General features: G+C 42.9%; 1 protein-coding gene across 2 annotated transcripts in view; it reads right to left on the reverse strand.

Annotated features, from left to right (window-relative positions):
• The window catches only part of BRINP1 (BMP/retinoic acid inducible neural specific 1), a 183,252-nt gene that overhangs the window by 53,512 nt on the left and 106,927 nt on the right, over window positions 1-22,813 (reverse strand). For both annotated transcript variants that reach the window (XM_049711018.1, XM_004269284.4), the window contains exons 3-4: window positions 11,845-12,035; window positions 3,117-3,286 (exon numbers count right to left, since the gene is read on the reverse strand). In XM_049711018.1, coding sequence (XP_049566975.1) covers window positions 3,117-3,286; window positions 11,845-12,035 — 361 coding nt within the window. The remainder of the gene's footprint in view (window positions 1-3,116; window positions 3,287-11,844; window positions 12,036-22,813) is intronic.

The following is a 22,813-nucleotide window of genomic DNA, read 5'->3' on the forward strand; positions in this document are numbered from 1 at the left end:
CAACGGGATAGCAGGGCAATCTAGCAGACTGGAGCCAGGACGCCCACGTTCTATCCTTGGTTCTCACTGCACAAAGCCATTTCAAGTATTATATGAACTAAAAATAAGTGGAAACACTATAGTGTATTTCAAAAGCATGGGCTTTGGAGTTAGGAGAGTCAGTGTTAGATCCTGGCTGCGCCCTTTATTTGCTGCGTGCCCTCAGGCAGTCACTTCTGTAAGCTCCTGCAATCTGAAGCTAGTAAATCCTAGGGTGGTGAGCCTAAACCTGATGGGTGTAAGTGCCTGACACATGGCATATGTTCAATAACTGACATCTTATTACCAAGAGTCTCTATAAATTGTAACGTGCATTATCGATGAGTAAATATGCGTTATCATTAGGCAAGAACAATAAAATTATTCCCATTTTCAAAAAAAAAAATTAGCAAACAGCACAGTCAGCTCCACTGCAGAATGATCACCCCAATCCCCTGGTGGTGTGTTTCTCAAACACTGTCTTAGAATAATTGAGGTGGTGGACAAGAGGGAAACAGCTATTCTAAAAGATAACCTTGAAATATGAATGGTTTAGTATGTAAAGTGGTTTCTTCATGTCTTTAGCCTTTACTTTCCATTATTTAACACAATCACTTGTAGGCTTGTTTTGAGGTTTGCATCCAGCTGTAAGGACATAGCGCTGACTGTTGTCAGGAATGATGACTTGGGATATAGTCACACAGATCTCCCAATGCCAGCTCTGCCCCGTCCAGCAGCAGAGCCTTGGATCACTAACTCCTCTTTCTAAGCCTCAATTTCTGCATCTACACAATGTCAGTAATACTGTTACCCACCCTAACGGTAAAGGGACCGTATTTTTGAAGTATCTAGCACTTAGGAAACAGTACAAAAATGGAAGGTTATTAGGCTTTGCTTTTAAAAAATAATTTATTCTTTTTTGTGTACAGAATAATGACCTCGTTACTGTTCAATGAGATTCAAAACTACCCATCCGTCTTGCTAAAGATGCTCAGGAAGAGAAACCACGGGCAAAACTTCCCCACCTGGGTCAGCTGCTCATCTTAGACAAAGCTGGCAGGGAGACCAATTCTAGCCAGCTGGGTCTTGAGGTAGCGTCAAGAAATGGCTAGAAAAACCCAAGTGCCAGACTGAGTGTCGAGGATGGTGCTGTTGCAAGAATGGCTCCTTGAGTGGCCTGTGTGCAATTTCTCTAAGAAATTCCTCGTAAGGAGGCACACTGCACTTCCGGGATGCACAAAAGAGGATTACCTTCCGACAGAGCTTCAATATCTCAATTCCGCATCCCATCCCGCGGGGAGGGAACCATTTGGTGATAATGAAAACCAGGCCTTTGCTTCACTCAGACTCCGATGGCTTCATCAAGTTCCATCTCTCTGTGCTGAGCTCCCTAACACCATAATCCCCCCAATATAGGCGATTCTTCTCGGATAAACTGGCTCTTTGTTGATCTGATTTATTTCTCCCCTTCCTCCCTCCCTCCTCAGCAAGTCTCTCCCCTCCCACATTTTTTCTCTTCCCTTGGTCAGTTTCTGACTCATCTGCCTGACATCCACCAACACTCCCCGGCAACCCCTCACCCCTTCACACACACACACTTTTTCCCTAGAGATACCTTTTAAAGTCTTGATATAAGACTAGGTCTGCATTTTATTTAGAAGGAAGATGCTCAGGAAGAGAAAATAGACTGAATAATGAGGTAAAATGCAGGTATAATCTGGTTTAAGAAACTTTGAGATGCAAAAAAATCTTCATTGAAACCGTCCAAAGAACTAATCCTTTTTTATCAAAAATGTCCTCCTTTATTCTCTTTATAAAGGTAATCCTTGAATTTACTGCATTTAAAGTGGAATTTTTTTAAGTACCTATGCTCTAAGGCATTGAGCTGAAAGTCTCCACAGCTGTTCTTACCAATGTGGCTATTTAAACTTAAATAAATTTAAAAAAAAAAAACACCTTACAAATTTAGTGTCTAAGTAGCCACATGTCACATGCTCCATAACCCCATATGACTAGTGGCTCCTGTCTTGGCCAGCACAGATACAGTCTCTCCATTATCTTGGAAGGGTCTATTGGACAGTGCTGGGGTAGATAAGCATGGGTCGGCACATGACAGACTGCCTGATTTATAAAGTTTTATTGGAACACAGCCATGCCCATTTTTTACACACTGATTGTATGGCTAATTTTGTGCTATAGCAGCACAGTTGAGTTGTAGTAATACCGATCATATGACCTGCAAATCTTAAAATATTTACTATTGACCCTTTACAAAAAATCCTCGTGGATCCCTGGTCTAGAGAGTAGAGTTCTAGTCCCTGTTAATGTACTGGCTAGGTGTGTAACCCTGAGCAAAAGTCTTTAACCCTTGGACCTGAGTGTTCCCATCTGTAAAATGGGGAGGGAGGATGAAAAACACAGGTGTTGACCAATTACTAACCTAGGCATAATCTGACTCTTGAGAGCTCTGTGACCTTTCGAAAATGATTTACCCACTGTAGCCTGTTCCTTCACCTAGAAAGGGAGTCTGGAAATCATCCACACAGAGCTTTAAGAGTGAAGGAGAGTAAGCTGGGACAAAGGGAGAGAGTGGCATGGGCATATATACACTACCAAATGTAAAACAGATAGCTAGTGGGAAGCAGCCGCATCGCACAGGGAGATCAGCTTGGTGCTTTGTGACCACCTAGAGGGGTGGGATAAGGAGGGTGGGAGGGAGACGCAAGAGGGAGGGGATATGGGGATATATGTATACGTATAGCTGATTCACTTTGTTATACAGCAGCAACTAACACACCATTGTAAAGCAATTATACTCCAATAAAGCTGTTAAAAAAAAGTGAAAGAAAGTACTATGTTTAATTCTGCCATGATTACAGCCAGGGTCGCCCCAGGAAATCAGTACATGTGGTCGCCTTAATGACAACGCTCGGGATATTATGGGCACTTGACAAGCTCAGGCAGAGTGGCTGGAGGGGGGCACTGTTAGCTCCCTGGGTAAGAAGCCAGGGATTTCATCTGCCCGTTGACTCGCAGACTACGTTTGTGCAGTGCTGTTGTCTGAGAGCCTGCCACCCGAAGCCACCCTCAAGCCGTACCTTGATTGCTCCAGTTGATATCTGGATCTCATGGAGCCTCCTCATGGTACCATCACGGTCGACAAAGTAGGACGATGCCAGCTGGTGCAGAGCTTCAACACTTTGAGTGGCATTCCCTGACTTCCTGTCCAGGCGACTTTTGTCCATGTACATGGTCAAGGCCTCCTCCCCTGCACAGAAAAGGAAAGAAGCCAGGCAGCCCGTTGAGCTTTGGGATGCGTAGAAAGCCTTCATGGCTTGGATGCCGAAAATAGCTTCAGACCTCTCATTAATTTTGCCCAAATTTCCTTCTGCCTCTGAAAATCAAGAGCACAATGAAAGCAAGACAGTCCAGAGGTGTCTGTAAGCGCCAGGCTCCATCAGGACGCAGATCATGGAAAGCCTCTTAGTCGTCAGGTCCAGCTCTTACTAATCCACGTCATAGTTCTCACCAGCATCATCTCGTAACACAACTCACTTCCTCTCTTCAAGGCTCAGGCTTTTCTGTAAAATGATGGATTCGCCATAGATGGTCCCTTCCCATTCCTTTCTTCTCCTCTGTTTCCACCTCATCATCCAATTCCACCTATTCTTCCTCCCATTTCTCCCCTCTCTTCTTCCCTTGTTCTTTCCTTTCTCTCTTTCTCCTTCTGCTACCCCTTCCCAGACAGATGGATGTACGAATGGATGGATAGATAGAGATATAGACAGAGAGAGAGGGAGAGAGATAGAGAGATAAGACATAGTTCAAACACAGATACAGACAGATAGATAGGAAAAACTAAACTGTCAGCCCTGTGAAGTCAGACACTGTCTATATTAGCCACTGCTGTACCCCTTGTACAAAGCCCAGTGCTTGGCATATGGTAGATAGTAAATAGTTAATCCATCAATTTTTTTCATTCATTCAATAAATATTTCTTAAGTTACATCTTGGGGAGAGAGGAGATGACATGAAAGTTAGGCATAGGGTGGAAGAAACAGACAGAGAGAGAGAGAGAGAGAGAGAAATAGAAAATCTTATGTAATTTACCATGAAGTTTTCCTTAGAAATACATGCATAGATTACTAACAGTACTAACTAATGGTGCATTTTATTTTGGACAACAAGATATTTCACCAGAACTTCATAAAGGAAGCTCCAGATATGCCACCTAAATAGATCTGATCATTGTACTGCTGGTTTCACTCTCAACTAACTGTGAACTTGGGGACATTTCTTAACCTCTCTGATTCTCAGTTTATTCATGAACAAAATCAGGAGAAGAATAGCACCTACTGCATAGAATAATTAAGAAGAATAAATTAATTAACACACGTAAAGTCCTTATATCATTGTCTGTTCGTTGTAGCAATCAAAAATCATTTGGAGTAGTAGTAGAAGGCAGTCTCTAGAACTAGACTGCCTGGACTTGAACTAGCTATGGGAACAAGTTACCTGCACTCTTTATACCAGGGGTCGCCAACCCCGGTCTGCGGCCTGTTAGGAACCAGGCCGCACAGCAGGAGGTGAGTGGCCACGAGCTCTCCATCGCTCCCCACCGCTCCCCACCGCTCCCCACCGCTCCCACCGCTCCCCACTGCTCCCATCGCTCCCCACCGCTCCCATCACTCCCCATCGCTCCCCACCACTCCCCACCCCTCCCCACCGCTCCCATCACTCCCCACCACTCCCATCACTCCCCACCACTCCCCACCGCTCCCCACCGTTCCCCACCGCTCCCCACTGCTCCCATCACTCCCCACCTCTCCCATCACTCCCCACCGCTCCATCACTCCCCACCACTCCCACCGCTCCCCACCGCTCCCATCACTCCCCACCGCTCCCCACCACTCCCCACCGCTACCCACTGCTCCCATCACTCCCCACCGCTCCCCACTGCTCCCCACCACTCCCCACTGCTCCCATCACTCCCCACCGCTCCCCACTGCTCCCCACCGCTCCCCACTGCTCCTATCACTCCCCACTGCTCCCCACTGCTCCCCACCGCTCCCCACTGCTCCCTGCTGCTCCCCACTGCTCCCATCGCTCCCCATTGCTCCCGTCGCTCCCCACTGCTCCCATCACTCCCCACTGCTCCCCATTGCTCCCCACCGCTCACATTGCTCCCCACCGCTCACATCGCTCCCCACCGTTCCCCACCCCTCCCCACCGCTGCCATCGCTCCCCACCACTCCCCACTGCTCCCATCGCTCCCGTCGCTCCCCACCACTCCCGTCGCTCCCCACCACTCCCGTCGCTCCCCACCACTCCCATCGCTCCCCATCGCTCCCCATCACTCACATTACCGCCTGAACCGTCCCCCACCCCCATCCGTGGAAAAATTGTCTTCAACGAAACCAGTCCCTGGTGCCAAAAAGGCTGGGGAATGCTGCTCTATACTGCAGTTTCTGCATGTGTAAAATTGAGAGTACTAACTGTACTTTCCTCCTAGGGTTGTCATAGGATTGAATCCGTTAATGACATAAAGCACCTGAGCCCTGCCTGGCACATAGTAAGCCCTGAGGAAGGGTTAACCACCGTTATTCGATTACCACAAAATACCAGTCGTATGAGACTTATCCTTACTTCTAGTCAACCCAGTACAACACGATAGTCAGAGAACAAACATTACCGATACTTTCTGAGGACAAAAGCCTGATATCTAAGATAACTGAAATTTCTTTACAACGCTGATGATTTCTGAGTTGAATGGAAAACACAATTTACTTTCAAAAGAACAGTGGTTATCCTAGGACGTGGGCACAGTCCTGATCCCTAGGTTAATTCTTCTGCCTCGGACCCCTCCATGACTGCTTCTAGAAAGTGGTTTCATTGTCATTCAGAGTTCTCCACGTGCAGCCTCCAGCCTGTCTTTTCAGCCCTGTCTCCCTCCCTGTGTTCCAGCCAAACCATTCCTTCTGCCTCCATGGTTTATTCTTGCCAATTCCTCTCAGGCTTTCCTCAGACTCTTTTTTATTCTGTTTGGAATACCATTCTGTCCCTCCCCTAAATGGCTGACTATTGAAATCCTATCCAGCATTTTGGGACCAATTCAAACATCACTTCCTCTTACTGCCCTGTGTCCTTGACCTGGCATCTCCTATACACTCTTCAGAGACTGCTGGGCTGGCCATCACCTTACTGGCGAGGTTTCCCCAGCCACACCCTCCCCCCCCGCCCCCCCCCCCCAAGAGAGCTGTCATCACCTCCCTCCATCACGCTCTAGTGTGTCCATTACGTTTAGCTCAGCATGCATGCACTGGGTATTCTGTGTGTTCTGAGCACTTTGGCAGGCACTGGGTGACAAATGAATAAGACAGTGTCCCCATTCTTAGAGTCACCCAGTGACTACATGCATGCTGGCCAGTACAGGAACCACTGGCCAAGTGTGGCTACTGAGCATGTGAAATGCAGCTGGTCCAAACTGAGATGCACTGTACCTGTAAATTACACACAGCAGAGTTCCAAGATCTGGAAAATGTAAAAAAACAAAGTAAAATATCTAATTAATTAATAAATGCTGGAGAGGGTCTGGAGAAAATGGAACCCTCCTACATTGTTGCTGGGAATGTAAACTGATGCAGCCACTATGGAAAACAGAATGGAGGGTCCTTAAAAAACTAAAAATAGAGTTGCCATATGATCCAGCAATCCCACACCTGGGCATATATCCAGAGAAATCTCTAATTCGAAAAGACCCATACACCCCAATGTTCACAGCAGCATTATTCACAACAGCCAAGACACGGAAACAACTCCAACACCCATCAACAGATGTTTGGTTTAAGAAGATGTGGTATAAGATCTTCTTAAACCAAACATAAAACCAAGCCATAAAAAAGAATGAAATAGTGCCATTTGCAGCAACATTGATGGACCTAGAGATTATCATACTAAGTGAAGTAAGTCAGACAGAGAAAGACAAATAGTATATGATATCACTTATATGTGGATTCTAAAAAATAATACAAATGAATCTATATACAAAACAGACTCACAGACAGAAAACAAACTGATGGTTACCAAAGGGAAGGCAGGGGAGGGATAAATTAGGAGTATGGGATTAACAGATACATAAAACAGATAAGCAATAAGGATTTACTGTTTTTTCAGAATTTTTCAGAATCTGAAAAAAAGTATATATAACTGAATCACTTTGCTGTACACCTAAAACTAACACAATATTGTAAATCAACTATATTTCTATTAAAAAAATAAAAACAGAACTGTAATGGAAAAAAGAAATAAAAATATCATTAATAGTTTATTAGTTTCATGTTGAAACGATGCAGGGTGCCTGCATCCCTGTAGATAATGTGGGACCCAAGACACTGATGATCTGGTCTCTCTAGCTGCATCCCGTGCTGCTCTCTAGCTGTGCTCTATTCTGTACAAATGTGCCCTATTTTCTCTTATGGTTGGGACTCTGCTTTTCTGTTTTTCTCCTGGCTAACTTCTACTCATCCCTCAGGTGTCACTTAAGACACCTCCTCTAGGTAGCCTTCCCTGAATCCCCCACTGTTTACTTAAACTAAAGTAAGAACTCTAACCACGGGCTCCCACGATCTCTTTTATTTCTCCAATATGTTACCTGTCACATTTCCTGGTGATTTCTTGTTTAATAGCCTCTCTCTTTTACTAGAGGAGAAGCACTGTGAAGTCAATGAGTATGTAGGAGTCTTTCGTCATTTCACTGTCTTTGCCTAGCACAATATGGGCATATATTATGTGCTTAACAAATGATCAGGGTATGTGTGGGTAAATGGATAAATGTGGAAGTGGTCCAATTCTACGGTGTTTGTTGATTGACTGCAAGCTTCCAGTAAGAAGATTCATCATTTTCAAAATTAATCTCTGGGTTCCACATGCCTAGACTCAAGTTGAGTTCAGAATAAAAAACTCATATATGCACCTTCCCATGAAGTCTTCGCCAGTTATGCAGGAGGACACAATTGTCCACCCTTTGGACTCTGCAGTAACCTGAATAGACTTGGCTTAAAAACGACTTTATATACAATTAGACATTGAGTTCCAGGTGTGGTGAGTGGTGGCCTGGGGCAGGAAGGACTCTGATTCTTCTTTCTAACGCTCCCAATGCTTTTCCCAGGTCAAACAAAGAGCAAATGTTCAGTTATCATTTGATGGATAGATGGATGGATGGGGAGATAGATGATTAAATGAATAGGTGAATAGATAGGTGGGTGGAGAGGTAAATGATTAAATAAGTGAATATACGCTAGAAGTTAGAGCCAGGAAGCAGAGGATATAAATATTACAAGTGTCAGCTCAGGCTCGCCAAGGGGCCTGTGAAAGAGAAGGTGAAACAGCTCAGTTCCCTCCGGACTGAGAACGGGCAGAAGCAAACCTTAGATCAAGAGGGGTTAATAGACTTCTTGCTGCATTATTAAGACTTAATTTCTTGTTTATTAAGAGAACATTCTGTTTAGAGTCGCTTTCCCATTTGGGCATTCCTGCAAATTGCCTCTTCACCCCTTTCCTCAATCTTTCTGTCTCTGGGGGCTTTGTCTCACTCTCTGTAGCACTTCTTTCAGAGGGGAACAAAGTGGGACACGTAGGAAATGGGGGATGTGGGGGCAAGTCAATCATCTTATCCTTTGAGTCACCTGGGGGCACTGTTCCCAGAAGAAGGAAGGGGATGTCTGGATTTCAGGCCTCTGGGGCATCCCTCATCCTTTCCTTCTGAGACCCTGTGACTTTATTCTTAGCCTTCCTCTTAGCCAAGGGGAGCTCTCCCAAAATACAGGGTGGGGAACGAGTATACACACAAACATACACAAGCACAAAAACGTGAGTGTTCACCCATCAACAGACATTCATGCAATATACATACATTCACATACATGTGCAAGCTTACATATACACATATATGTGTACATTGTACTCATATACATGGGTGTAAGATGTATGCGTGTGTGCACTGCATATGTATGTATGTATGTCTGCATATAGATTAACTTTCACGCAAGCACAGGCAGGCGTCTGTGCACATCCATCTGTGCAGGGAGACATACGCTCCCATGCACGTGTGCAAGCTTAGCTGTATATATCACACAGACACCCACCTCCAAGGTGTTTCCTTTAATCCAAAATATGATCTTCAGAGGGACTAAGGGAACTTGCTATCCCTGTATTTATGTGGGTCATTCCAGACCCCAATTTTTTCCCTTTACCACCATCCATAAAAAAATCACTCATACCAATTATGTTGAGTTTAACGGATTTCACCCCAAGAGTGAGGATCCCATGGAAATGTCTTAGATGTCAGCCCTCCTGCCAGCTCCACTTCCTCCTTCTCACTCCGCTTCCTTCCTCTTCCCTAAACGCATTTACTTGTCCTCTATGTGACAGTTTAAGAATCTTTTGTTGTTTGAGCGTGCCCTCAGGAACTCACCTGACACCTCAAACAGCTTATCAAAGGATTTCCTCTAAGTGAATACGGTGTTCTCCTTAGGGAAAATTACAGTGAATACAATTCTCTGCACCTCCTTATATTTAGATGGAAAAACTGATAGCCAGACAGGAAAGTGAATATCTCAATGTCTTCCATTCATCTAGTGAGTGGTAGGAATGGGTTTTAATCCCAAGTCCCCCAATTTTTTAGTCTCACTAAATGATAATGATAACAATAGTTATAATAAAAACAATAATAATAATAATAGCTAGAACAACAATAGCAATGATTTGTTAGGTGCCAAACACTTTCAATGCATCATTTTATTTAATCTTCACAATATACATGAAGTACTAGTATTATTTCTATTCATAAAAGAGGAAACCAAGGCTGAAAGTATTGAGTAACCTGCCAAGGTGACCCAAAACTGGTGAGAAACAGGCGATCAAACTCCAGAGCCTGCCCTTGCATGCCCTACAACCTACCGCCTCCATTCTCTCCCATTGCATGGGAAGGCTCTTAAGAAATACTTTTCCACAAATGAGTGAATGAAGTGATGATGTAAGAAGGACCTCACACAGTTGCTGGGTTGCTGCCACACTGTGTCCATCAACAGTAAATCCCCCACCGTCACCCATGCTGAGGATTCAGGGAACATTTAGGGCTTGCTGTCCAACACCGGAACTCAATCCAAAGCTTTGCATATTTTAAAATATTGTGCTGTGAAAACAGGAGAGGACCAAGGCTCTGTGAATAATTCAACACCTCGCCTCAGAGAAATTAAAAATATATTTCACTGCAAAAGAAAAGTCTGTTATTTGGGACTTCCGGGGACTTGGACAGAACACAGTTCCTAATGGAAGCACTGCATTGATCTCAATAATTGTTTTTTTCAAGTGAAATGGGAGATGGGGGAAATTTAAAGAAAAGGGTACAGGTTAATGCCACACTCAGTGTAGAAGTGATTTCATTTTCACTTTACAATAGAGTAGAATTTATACTACATGATTTAACACTCAAATGTTAAAGAATACATGCTGGCTGGTTGGTTGTTGGATTGGGTGGGTTGGCAGGTGAGTGACTTGGTTAAAGAGATGACAGATGTTGGGTCAAAAAAATAACACAGGCTTTGTGGACAGAAAACCCTAAGTTCAACACTTATTTTTGTCACTTCTTAGCTATACCTCTTGTAAGTCTCAGCTTCCTTATCTATAAAATGGAGATAATATAACTTAACTTGCCATTTTTGAGGACAAAAGACTATGTACAACACCTGCTATGAGCAAATACTCAAGAAAGTGTAATAGGAGTAGCTAAGTAGTGGATACGAATGAATGAATGAATTTGCCCAACCAATTTCTCCACCCAAATTCTCCACATCATTGGTCTTCCTTGAAATGCATACCTAGAAAGCTTCCCCACCCTCCTCTACCCAGCCAACTCCTACTGAGCTGAACTGCCACTTCCTCCAGGAACTTTATACTGACTGCTCCAGCTTGTAGCACTCACCCTCCTCTAAAAAAGATCACTTGTTATAAGCATGCCTCAGTCTACCCACCTGCCTCTGTCAGTACACCAATCTTGTTCAGCTGACAGGGGCCTTATCTAAATGCATAACTTTGCAGCTCTCTGAGCAGGTGGCATGGTGCTCCACTGCCGAACGGGCTTTCTCAAAATTCAGTGGACTTAGTCATTGTGGCAGAAAACTGATGGCCAAAGGATTGTAGCTCATTATATAAAATGATGCACGCAGGCAAGACCCATAGCATCTAAGTGCACTAGCCTCTACCATTTCCCGTTTTCTTTGCATTTCTTCCCTTCCTCTTATCCTCCCCTCTTATCTTCACTCCCTTGAAGATGAACTGGACATGATGGGGAGGGATGGGTAAAGCTGAGCAGGGTGGAGCAATTAGGCTGCTTTCCTACTACTCTACTCCAAACCCATATAAGATACAAACGATACCCCATTTGTAAAAAGATAACCTCAAGTTATCAACCCCTAAAGCAGACTTCAACAAACAAAGGCACTTCTCTAAACATCATCTGAAGTTATTTCCCCAGATTACACTGCATTCCAAAGGAACTAATATAATAATACGATTAAACATTCCCAACGAATTGAGCGAATTCCAAGGTGAAGCCATATTTCCACAAAAGTTAGTAAACTCTCAAGTTAGACTGTCCCAGAGAACGGAATCAACCAAGACAACGTGGCTTATCTGGCAACATATACTTCTGAGTGACATACGATGGCAGAGATGTCAAGACGGCTTTGATCCTAGGCCATCCCACCGTCCTCTCCATCTCAGACTCAAAGTCATGACAAGGCTATGGCCCAGTGGCTGCTGACCTACCTCCCAAGGTAGCGGAGATGAGGAGGTGGGTGCCGTACTTTTTGATGATGGTATCGATGAACTGCTGAGTGGTGGGTCTCCTGCCAAGCAGGCGGATGCTCCTTTGAAACTCCGGCATGAGGGGCACTGGATGACGGACCAGGTCTCTCCTCTCAATGGCTGTGTTCCTCACCTTCCAACGGGCAAACTCCCTGGGCAGGAGACATGAGTGAGACTTTCCACTTACCACCTCTACCCCCAAGCCAAAGCCCACCCAACCATCCCATCCAGGCGTCTGTCCTTAGGTGAGAGAGTGCCCACAACTATTTTTAATATTTGTGAACTGATACTTAGATCTGGAGCCCTCAGTCTAGATCTAAGTATTGGGTACTATTCTCATCACTGGGATACTGCAGTGAACCAGACAGATGCAGTCATGTTCTCACGATGCTTACAGATCATCAGAGATACAAAAATCATTGTCATCTAGTTGCTTATTCATCTCCCTCACTAGACTGTGAATGAAACCAGAGAGATGGGATCTTCTTAGGTACATGGTACATGTTACATGGTGCGAGTCACAAGTATGCTAGCTGGATAAATAAATAAGCAAAAGAATAAAAGGAAGGAAGGCTGTGTACCAATGGACAAGACGTTAAGGCACAATACAACTTGAAACCTGTTCTAAGACAATTCCACAACCCAATAATTAGTCCAGAGTTCAGTTTCATTCGAAATTTTCACACGCATTCACTGAGCAAATACTGTTTGGAAGAAATTAAGCTTTGTTCTGACCATGTAAGGGAATTTCCACTCTTCCCTTCACTAATGACAGAGAAAATCAAGACAGAAGAACATTGAACTTGGGAGTCTAAGCCCAGGGTCTCGCTCTGCCTCTTGTAAACTAAGTGGTGTGATCTTGGGCAGAGGATGTCATTTCTCTGGATCTACAATTCCTTATTTATAAAATCCAATTAATATTATCTATTTCCTATTGCTGGTGCCCGGATTACATGAAACATAGGGTGTGAAAACACCATTGGAAATGCCAGGCACTAATCCAATGTGAGAGTTTTATAACTTTTATTTCCTTACACATTCACAGATACATAAATCATTAAAGGTTCACGTGTAATGAATGAGGAGAATGCAAACCAAATACAAGTAGACATTTAAAGGGCCTTGGTTCAGGTTGTTTTTGCTTTAATAATGACCTCTGCTCCTACCAAAGATGGAGCTCCCCCTGAAACAACCAGTTCTCCAACCTGAGTTACAAGCTCCAGGTCCCTTGAGAAAAACAGACTAGCCAAGAGGACTGTAAGGTCAGCCCAGATAAATGATGGGAATGAGAGTTTAATGAAAAGGTCTCTCACTCCTGCCACAGATGAGAGAGATGAATAAAGGAAGGGGCACAGAGCAAGAAGAAGCAGAACAGGGTGGGAATCGGGCTGGAATATGTCTCGGTAATTCAGTTGTGGAGTCTGACCCCTGATGCACAGAAAACTGTGTCTGAGGAAAAAGCTTTCCAATTGGAATGCACTTCCAAGCCTCAGAGCTTATAGTCTGTGGCTGCTTAACAAATCTCTTACCATAATTCATAACACAGTTTGAATTCTAAATAAAATTTCAGTACTCTGCACATCTTAGATATGTATTAAGTCAATCAACTGCACTCAGTGAACCTTGCAGGGCACCTACTAAATGCAGAATATCATGTGTACAGGAGGGGAGTGGACACATCCCAGTCTCAGAAGCTCACAGTCTGGCAGGAAAGGCAAGACATGTCCAGCTTATTGTAAACCAAAGACTACAGGATGCAGAAGAAGGAACACAGACTTCTGAGGTCTCTAGGGGAAGCTTCAGTGAGGTCTTATCTTAACTATAGTGTTGAAGTTCACATGTGATTTAAATAAACAAAAACGTTGTTTAACATTTAAACAAAACCCAACAATCCACATGGATGAAAGGGCAGGAACAGAGTGAGTGAGAGGGGGATACATAACACATTATGGTAAGAGCTGAACAGGAAGGAAAGTGTATGAAGAGGGTGTGAAAGGGGACAAAATGGAGCAAGGGGGTTGACCAGACATGAGAGTGGGGAATGCGAGAGCCAGCTGAGGGGAATCTTATAGGTGAGGTAGCTGGTGACACAACTCCCCAAGATTACTGCTCCCTGATGTTCACACCCTGTGTAATCTCCTCCCCTTTAGTATGGGCTGGACAGGACCCAGTGATTTGCTTCTAATGGACAGAATTTGGAGGTGATAGCATGTTAGTTTTGTGAATAGGTTACAAAATAGTTCTGTGATTAGTTTACTTCTCACTCAGCCATAAAAAAGAATGAAATAATGCCATTTGCAGCAACATGGATGGACCTAGAGATGATCATATTAAGCAAAGTAAGTCAGAAAGAGAAAGACAAATACCAGATGATATCACTTATATATGGAATCTAAAATACGGCACAAAAGAATAGGTCTATGAAACAGAAACAGATTCACAGACATAGAGAACAGACTTGTGGTTGCCAAGAAGGGGGTGTTGGGGAGGGATGGACTGGGAGTTTGGGATGAGCAGATGCAAACTAGTATGTATAGGATCGATAAACAACAAGGTCCTACTGTATAGCACAGGGAACTACTGATATATTCAATATCCTGTGATAAACCATAATGGAGAAGAATATGAAAAAGAATATCTATATCTATAACTGAGTCACTTTGATGTACAGCAGAAATTAACATAACATTGTAAATCAACTATACTTCAATAAAAGAAAAACAAAAAACCCCATAACCCCCAAATATGGCAACTTCCGTTTTGCCCCTCCCCTCTGTCTCTCTCTCTGTCTCTCTTTGTCTTTGTCTTGTTCTTGCTGCCATGTTGTGAGATGCACTGTTGAGAGATCTATACCGGGAGGAGCTGAGGGAAGCCTCTGGCCAATAGCTTCTGAGGAACTGAGACCACACAAGGGACTGAGTTCTAACAGTAACTATGTGCATGAGCTGGGAAGCAGACCCTTCCCAGTGGAATCTTCAAATGACAATAGCTTGGCAAGAGCAAGGGCACCCCACTGAGCCACAGCCAGATTCCCTACCCACAGAAACTTTGAGATAATACATAGTGTTATATTAAGCTACTAACTTGTGGGGTAATTTGTTACTCAGCATTAGATGACCAATAAAAGGCAATGAGAATCATTAGATACTTCTCTTCTGCTTATCCCTGAAATTTATAAAGCTATGTACGTGTAGTTATGAAAAATATATATATGTATATATGCATAGAAACATACACATATTTCAGTATAATAGACATATCGTTCTATACTATTATGTTATAAATTATAGTTATGTTATATACAGGGATATATATATATAGAGATAGATATATAGATATAGAAATATATGACATTTATAGCTTACAACCTTGGGTTACTATTTTTTTCATGTGAATATGTCTACAGTCCTCAAAACTGACATGCATTACACTCAGAGAGGTTAAGTAACATGTCAAAAGTCACACAGCTCATTAGTGGTAGAACTGGGGGTAGAAAACTTGTATCCTGACTCTTAAATCACACTTTTAATGTAGATATTGAAAAGTAGACTATAAAAACCATAGTAAAACCAGTACTGACACAAAGAAACAATACCACCCCCACCATCAAATTATAAGCCTATGACTTAATTCCTTTTTCTTTCTTTCTTTCTTTTTGTTTTTTTTAAACAGCCTCCACATTCTTTCTGATGTTCACTAGCTATACACCCAGGGCCTGCCATCTGTGTTGCTTCCTTGAAAAAACTAAGGAGGAAGCCAGTGCTGGGTTCCTGGTTCCTGCCTCACAGGATGGATGCAAGGCCTAAGTAAGGGGATGCATGTGACCCACTGAGCACAGTGCTGGGCACTTGGGAAAAGCTCAATAACTGAGGGGTGTTATTATGAAGTGCTGACTCTGCCAGGCACTGCCCGTTCAGCACCACAGACAGCTCCCGATCCTAAGGAATTTCCATCTTACTGAATGATGTGCTATTTGCAACCGTCATCTTAGTCACAGAGGAATCAGACAGGAGGATCCCTGACCTAGTCTGGAGGAGCAGCTGGGGTGGGAGCGGGGATGTCAAAAAATTCTTCTATATAAGTTGAATCTTGACGAGAGCATAGCATTTGGCCAGACAAAGATAGGGGAAGGATATTTCAGGAAGAATAAGCTCCACGTACAAACATGGAGAAAAATAAGAGAGAACAAGACAGTTGGAGAGAGAGGGATGTGTGTGTGTGCAGTATTCATGTGTATTGAGTGCATGTGATATATAAATGATAAGAGGTAAAGACAGAGAGGTTGTCAGGGACCACACGATGAAGGGTCTTGTGTGTTGAACTGTGTTATTAGATTTCTATCTATAAACTCTGTTCTTTTTTTTTTTTTTTAAGATGTTGGGGGTAGGAGTTTATTAATTTATTTATTTTTGCTGTGTTGGGTCTTCGTTTCTGTGAGAGGGCTTTCTCTAGTTGTGGCAAGCGGGGGCCACTCTTCATCGCGGTGTGCGGGACCCTCACTATCGCGGCCTCTCCCGCTGCGGAGCACAGGCTCCAGACGGGCAGGCTCAGTAGCTGTGGCTCACGGGCCCAGTTGCTCCGCGGCACGTGGGATCCTCCCAGACCAGGGCTCGAACCCGTGTCCCCTGCATTAGCAGGCAGACTCTCAACCACTGCGCCACCAGGGAAGCCCTATAAACTCTGTTCTTAATGGCCAACAGTCCAGACTAAAAATGTTCTAAAAATGAGTCTATGTGACTCTGTGACGATCATGAGAATGTTGGAGTTAATACTGTAATAGCCACAAGATTCTACAATTTTATTCTCTTTACCAAAATACACTTCAGTAAAAAGTCTTCACGGTACCTAGATCTATTCAGAAGTAGATTTAAACAACATTAGAACTAAAACAGTTCATTTATGCTTTCAAAATTTGAATGCTTATATTTTTCCAGATCTGAGTATACAGCAATAAACAAACTAGATAAAAGTCCTGCTGTCAAGGGGCTTACATTCTCGTGAGAGTGGACAGACAATAAAAGGACAAATGTGTAACATGTCAGAAGGAGAGAAGTGCTATGAAGATAAATAAAGCAGAGGAAGGAGGTAGGGATGCCCTGGGGTGGGGTGAGGGCGTAGTTCTATATAGGTGGTCAGAAAATGCCCTCCTAATTTGATGACATTTAAGGAGACTTGAAGGAAATAAGGAAGAGACCATGCAGCCACCTGGTGGAAGAGTAATCTAGGAAGAAGGAACAGCAGGTGCAAATGTCCTGAGGTAAGAATATGTTTGCCAGGTTTGGGGAGGATCAAGGAGGGAGGATGCAGGATGAGATAAGTAGATAAGTAGAAGAGATGTTATGAAAGGAAGGGCAAAAAGAAAAAAAATAACATCAAAACATGGGATGGAGTTGGCACCAATCTCAAAAGGCCATTCCACATTTGGTAAAGACTTTTTATTTTTAAATTCTAAGTAATATGGAAAGTCAAAAGAAGGTTTTGAGTAATGACACCATCTGATTTATGTTCTAAAAGAGGAGTAGGCAATCTTTTTCTGTAAAGGGAAAGATAATATTTTAGGCTTTGCAGCCATAAGGTACCTGTTACAGCTACTCAACTCTGTCCTTGTAGTGTGAGTAGCCACAGACAATAAATGAATGAGTGTGGCTGTGTTCCAATAAAACTTTGTTTATAAAAGCAGGTTTCAGGCCTGATTTGGCCCATGGTGAGTATGACTCCTGTTCTAAAAGCATCACTATGACTCCTTTCATAGAAGTCATCCAATCCAACCCACTCAGTTCATAGATGGCAAAACTGAATTTCAAAGACATTGACTTATTTTCCCAAGATCGCACAGCAAAATGCTTGGCAGGGCTGAAATCAGAGCCCAGGGCTTGTGACTCCAAGTGCAGTGCCCTTTCCACTGCAACATGCCACCTTAAAAAAATAGTAAAAGAAAATAAAAGAGAGAAAAATCCTGCTTTTCATGTTGTCTAACTGCTCTGCTGACCCAGGAACAATTTTATGTAAGTTCTCAGTGAATTGAGCACAACATAAAATATATCTTTCCTTCTGAGCCCACAGGACAAGCAAATTCCCCTTGGAGGAGAAGGCAGAACTCACAATGGCATAGGATATGTTTATGCCCAATTAAGCATCCCAGCAGGGCGGGCAAACCAATTAGACTGAGATTCAAAAAGGATCCTGGATGGAAGGCATGGGGTAGCTGCAGCAAGGCTCATCCCACTAGGGGAGCGGAGGGTGGGAGGGCGGGTGAAGACACAGGCAGAGGATGGATGGAGACTGGATCCAGGGTCACAGGACTTAGGATGAGGGTACAGAGAAAACCACAAGCCCAATGCTCTCATTTCAGAGCACTGCTTTTATAGTAATACTCCCTTGTCCCCTTGGCTAACCCTCTGTTTCCTAGAGACACATACACACACACACACACACACACACACACACACACACACACACACTCAATGACACATTGAGAATGAGGCTGCACTGAAGAAAAGATTGTGAGACAGGCAGGAGAACTGGCTCTGTGCCCTTGTGAAGGTGTGTGTTTAACTCTCCTGGGAAAAAAGTTGATAGTATTAGATGATCTTCAGCTTTGTATCGCTCAGCCAGGGCCCCGGGAGATAGAAATCTTGGGTTAAAACCTGACCCTGCCATCAGTTAGCTGTGAAATCGTGATGAGCTTGCTTATACTCCAAAAAAATGTAGATGTAATCTAGGGGAAGCATATCTACCTTAGAGGGGTGGGTTTAGGTTTATATTAAATCACGGAGCACAGTATCTAGAACATAAAAACCCTGAATAAAGGTAGTGTTAAATTTATTATCTATATTACCATTGTTGTCATGGTCATAGGAGGGGCTCCAATGGGAAGGTGGGGAATAGTGGATGATGGATGGTGGGTAGAAGACAAGAGGAAACAATCCTGCTCTTTTTAAAGCTATCAGTAGGTAGAACTTTTGTGGAGGGATTTGATTCCTGATTCCCGTGAAGTATGATAAAAGTACTGACTGCACTTAAGAAATGGACTGACAGTTTATAAACTTCCTCCTACTCTATCTCCTCATATATGTGATGAAGACTAAAAACATGCATCTCCCAGATTGTTCTGAGAGTTAAATGAAATAATGGCTAGAAAACCCCTTTGTAAACTGCAACAGGGTATGGACAATTGTAAGTTGTTGTTTATTATTATTATTTAGTATTATAATTATATCTATATTTAATATTATTATATCTATATATTAATATATAAATAATATATATTATTTAATATTATTATGATGATATTTAATATTATTTGCACAGGGCACAGTTATAACGATATTATTATTCCTTAACATGTTTGCTTTTGTTTCATCATGTGTAAAATGGGGGATCACAATTTCTACTTCTCAGGGTTATGAGGAGAACATCTCCAGTAGTGTTGGGTCCTTAGTAAGTGCTGGATAAATGTGAGTTTCCTCCATTGTTTCCTAGATAATCAAAGTTACTAATTACCTCTAAGGAAGTGAAGGGTTGCTTTACTCTTCTTTATGAAACATGTTTTGCAGCTTTTTTAAAAAAATTGAATCTGATTGCATAGCAGAACCAACTGGAGGTGGTTTTCAAAAACACACCTATTGTATAGACTTCAAAAAATAGAACAATGGAAAAATAAAGGGAGGAAAACAAAATGAATTTGGAGTTAAAATTAGCATGCAAAAGCAACCCTATAAAGTCCTGAACACTTGATAGAAGTGGACAACAAACGTCTCTGAGCTTCCTTGCAGCCAAAGGAAAAAGGGAATCACAGACCAAAGAGCCACACAATCAAGAAGAAAACAGAGCAGCTGTTGTTCAAAGTTGTTGGAGATACAGAGAGTTCCTGGATGCTGTGATAAGATACAAACATCTACTATGGTTTCTCATAAAGAGATGGATGTAGTTGATGCCGGTGGGGAATGTCCTCACTGTCAATGTTTGATTGGCTCAATGTAGCCTAATGCATATGATGAAGCACCACTTGGTAATGCAACTCCATGAGAGACAAACATTACTGTTTAAACAGGAAGCACTACAGTGATCTGACTTAATCCAAGGATACATTTTAGAATATTTTATAGACATTGTATCCTCAATAAATGTTTGCCGAAAGCATAACTGATTAAGGTTACAGGATGTTTGCATTTGTTTATTCCTGGGTGGCTTATTCCGTTGGTTGCATTTATTTGGAAGTGAAATAAAAATAAGCTGCTGAATGTCTGGGGCTGGGGGCTGAGGAGGATCTGGGACCACTTCCATTACTGTTAGCAGAAAATTATCCCCAGAGATGAACAAGGGAAATCATAGAGGAGGGGACTGAGGAGGTGAAGTCATTGAGCCGAGAGAGAGAGAGAGAGAGAGAGAAGGAGAGAGAGAGCATTTCTCTTGCCTGCTGTTCCCATCCTCTCCCCACATGTTCCCCAGCCAGCTCAGGGAAAGGTGAACGCAAGGGCACATGTGAAGTGGAAATGATGCATCTTAACAAGTATGGTGTCCTCAACAAATCCCCTGCCTGTCTCCATGCCTCAGAACATAAGTGAGAAAGCAGCTGAGGAATCCCAGCAACCAAGTGGTTCTCCAGGGTAATTTAGCTCTAGAAGGGTAAGGAGAGGAAAAGCAGAAAACAAATAAATGAACAAACAACCAAAAAGAGCTGTCTCTGAAAATGTGATTATGAATAGTGTTGTTTTAATTACAAGTAAAGACACTGACTTAACTATAGAGAAAATAATCTTTGCTTACAATTTGTATATAAGTCTATTTCCCAAAGTGTGTTCATTTAAGTAATGGCCTTTTTATTTTTCTACTAACCCTAGTAGCAGTTCTAAAGGCTCCTATGGGAATAAAGTTCAGAGAAATGGGGGCAACTAATCCAGGGTAAGCATCCTGGAATTGGGCTACATGCTTCTCGTTGAGTGGAAACTGGAAAGGGAAAAACAGCAACACAGCAAGTACACGTGAATGGCCCAAGTTTGATAGAAATGGACCATCTCCAGAAAAGCAAGTGGGATTCTTCGTGGAGCACTGTTACTGAGGACAGGGACCTCCATGGGGGTTATGGGAATTCATCACGGGGAAAGCAGCTTAGAATGTTCTTGCTTTATTTTACTCGGAGCAGACAGAGTTTCCTTAGGTACCCTCAGTCACCTGAGCTACCTCACTGCCATACAGAATCCAAAACATCAGAATGAGGATGAAAGGGGTTTTGGAACAACCATCCAAGGACGTTGCTGTCATTTCACAAATGAGGAAATTGAGACTCAGAGAGAGAAATGGACTTGCCCAAGGCCTCAGAACCTTTGACGGCAAGAGGGACTAAAATCTGGGTTCCTGATTTCAGGTTCAGTGTCCTCTATCCTGATCCGCTGTCCCATCCCATTATCTCAACACTGTGGGGTCTGTACTGCACTTGGTCCTTTACAAAGCTCTGTCATCATATACATTATCCTCTCAATAACCTGGAAGTGGGGGGCATTTCCATCCCCATCACAAGTGGGGGAAACTGAGGTCGAGGGCAGTGAAGACCACATGACAAATCCATGTCAGAGCTCGGACAGAAACTCAGCTTCCATGATTCTCTGCCTGGGCTCTTCCTTGCTTCTTCCTGCCCCCTCATCCTCTGCCTACTCTGGCGTCACCAGGCCAGTGGAGGACAGGTGTTAACTGTCCCAAACTGCCTTGTCGGGAGCACCCGCGACGCTCTGCAGAAGAACGAAATATGGCATATGGAGAAAAAGCAAATAAATGATCCACTGAGCACCTGATAAAGCGGCACAAAACAGGTCCTTTCCTGACATTGTGGCAGTGTGGGAGGAGCTCAGAGTTTACAGCCAGAAAGGCCTGGCTTTGAATCCCAGCATAAAGCCACTCATTAGCTGAGTGATCCTTTGCAGATTGCTCAGCCTCTCTGAGCTTTCTTTATCAGTACAATAGGAATCCTAGTACTCACCTTGCAGGGTTACTGGAAGGATTAAGCATAATGAATGCAATTAATCTGGCAGTAGTAGCTACTCAATAAGTGTGAGCTATTTATCCTTTGGCAAGGCATTCTAAAAGGGGAGTTTGTCTCATAACACATAACTTTTAATGGATACTTTAAATGATCTTAATATGCCCATGGGCTCTAGGGATTACACAAACTGCATATAAATAAAATATTTAAAATTCTGTTTACTCGATTTGTCTCTCTGCTTATTTCCAAAACATCTATTGTGAAAGCATGAGTCATAACTAAATATAGATTAATAAAAGTTTGGAGCAGCAATTATTTTCCAATTGTCATAAATCCCATTAAACATTGCAGTTAGATGAATTTTCTTTTTCAGATCACAAAATTTGAGAGCTCCAAGGGACCACAGAGAACATCTTGGTATTGCCTTCGATCTTTAGATGGAAATATGGAAACTCTGAGAGGGGAGATCATTTTCCCAGGGACACACAGCTATCAGTAGCTGGTTTTAAAATCCAAGTCTTGCACATGCTCATTTCCCTCTGCCACAGCACATCTTTCTAGGAGAAAAACAAGCAAACTTCTTCCCTAGAAAGTAATACTGCATTTAATTGCCAATTTTTTTCTCGTTAAAATATTTTAGGATTAGCAAGTATGCTGTCATCTGAGAGCCTCCCCCAAACCTGCATTCCCAGCTAGGTCCTTCTTTTGTTTCCCTATAGAGAAAGCTTTCCTGTCCCTGCTTTAAACTCATTAAGAAATACCTTTTTCTTCAATCCAATCAACACACATTCACTGCATTTCTGGTCTTATACCAGGAATTTGGGGTCTAAAGCCATCCTTTACTTAAATGTATCAAAGTTCTTAAGAATGATTTAACTCAGGGGTCGACAAACTATGGCCCACAGACCAATTTTGTCCCTCTGACTGTTGTGGAAATAAATTTTTATTGGA

This window comes from Orcinus orca, chromosome 6 (assembly GCF_937001465.1).
Source record: "Orcinus orca chromosome 6, mOrcOrc1.1, whole genome shotgun sequence".
NCBI lineage: Eukaryota > Metazoa > Chordata > Mammalia > Artiodactyla > Delphinidae > Orcinus > Orcinus orca.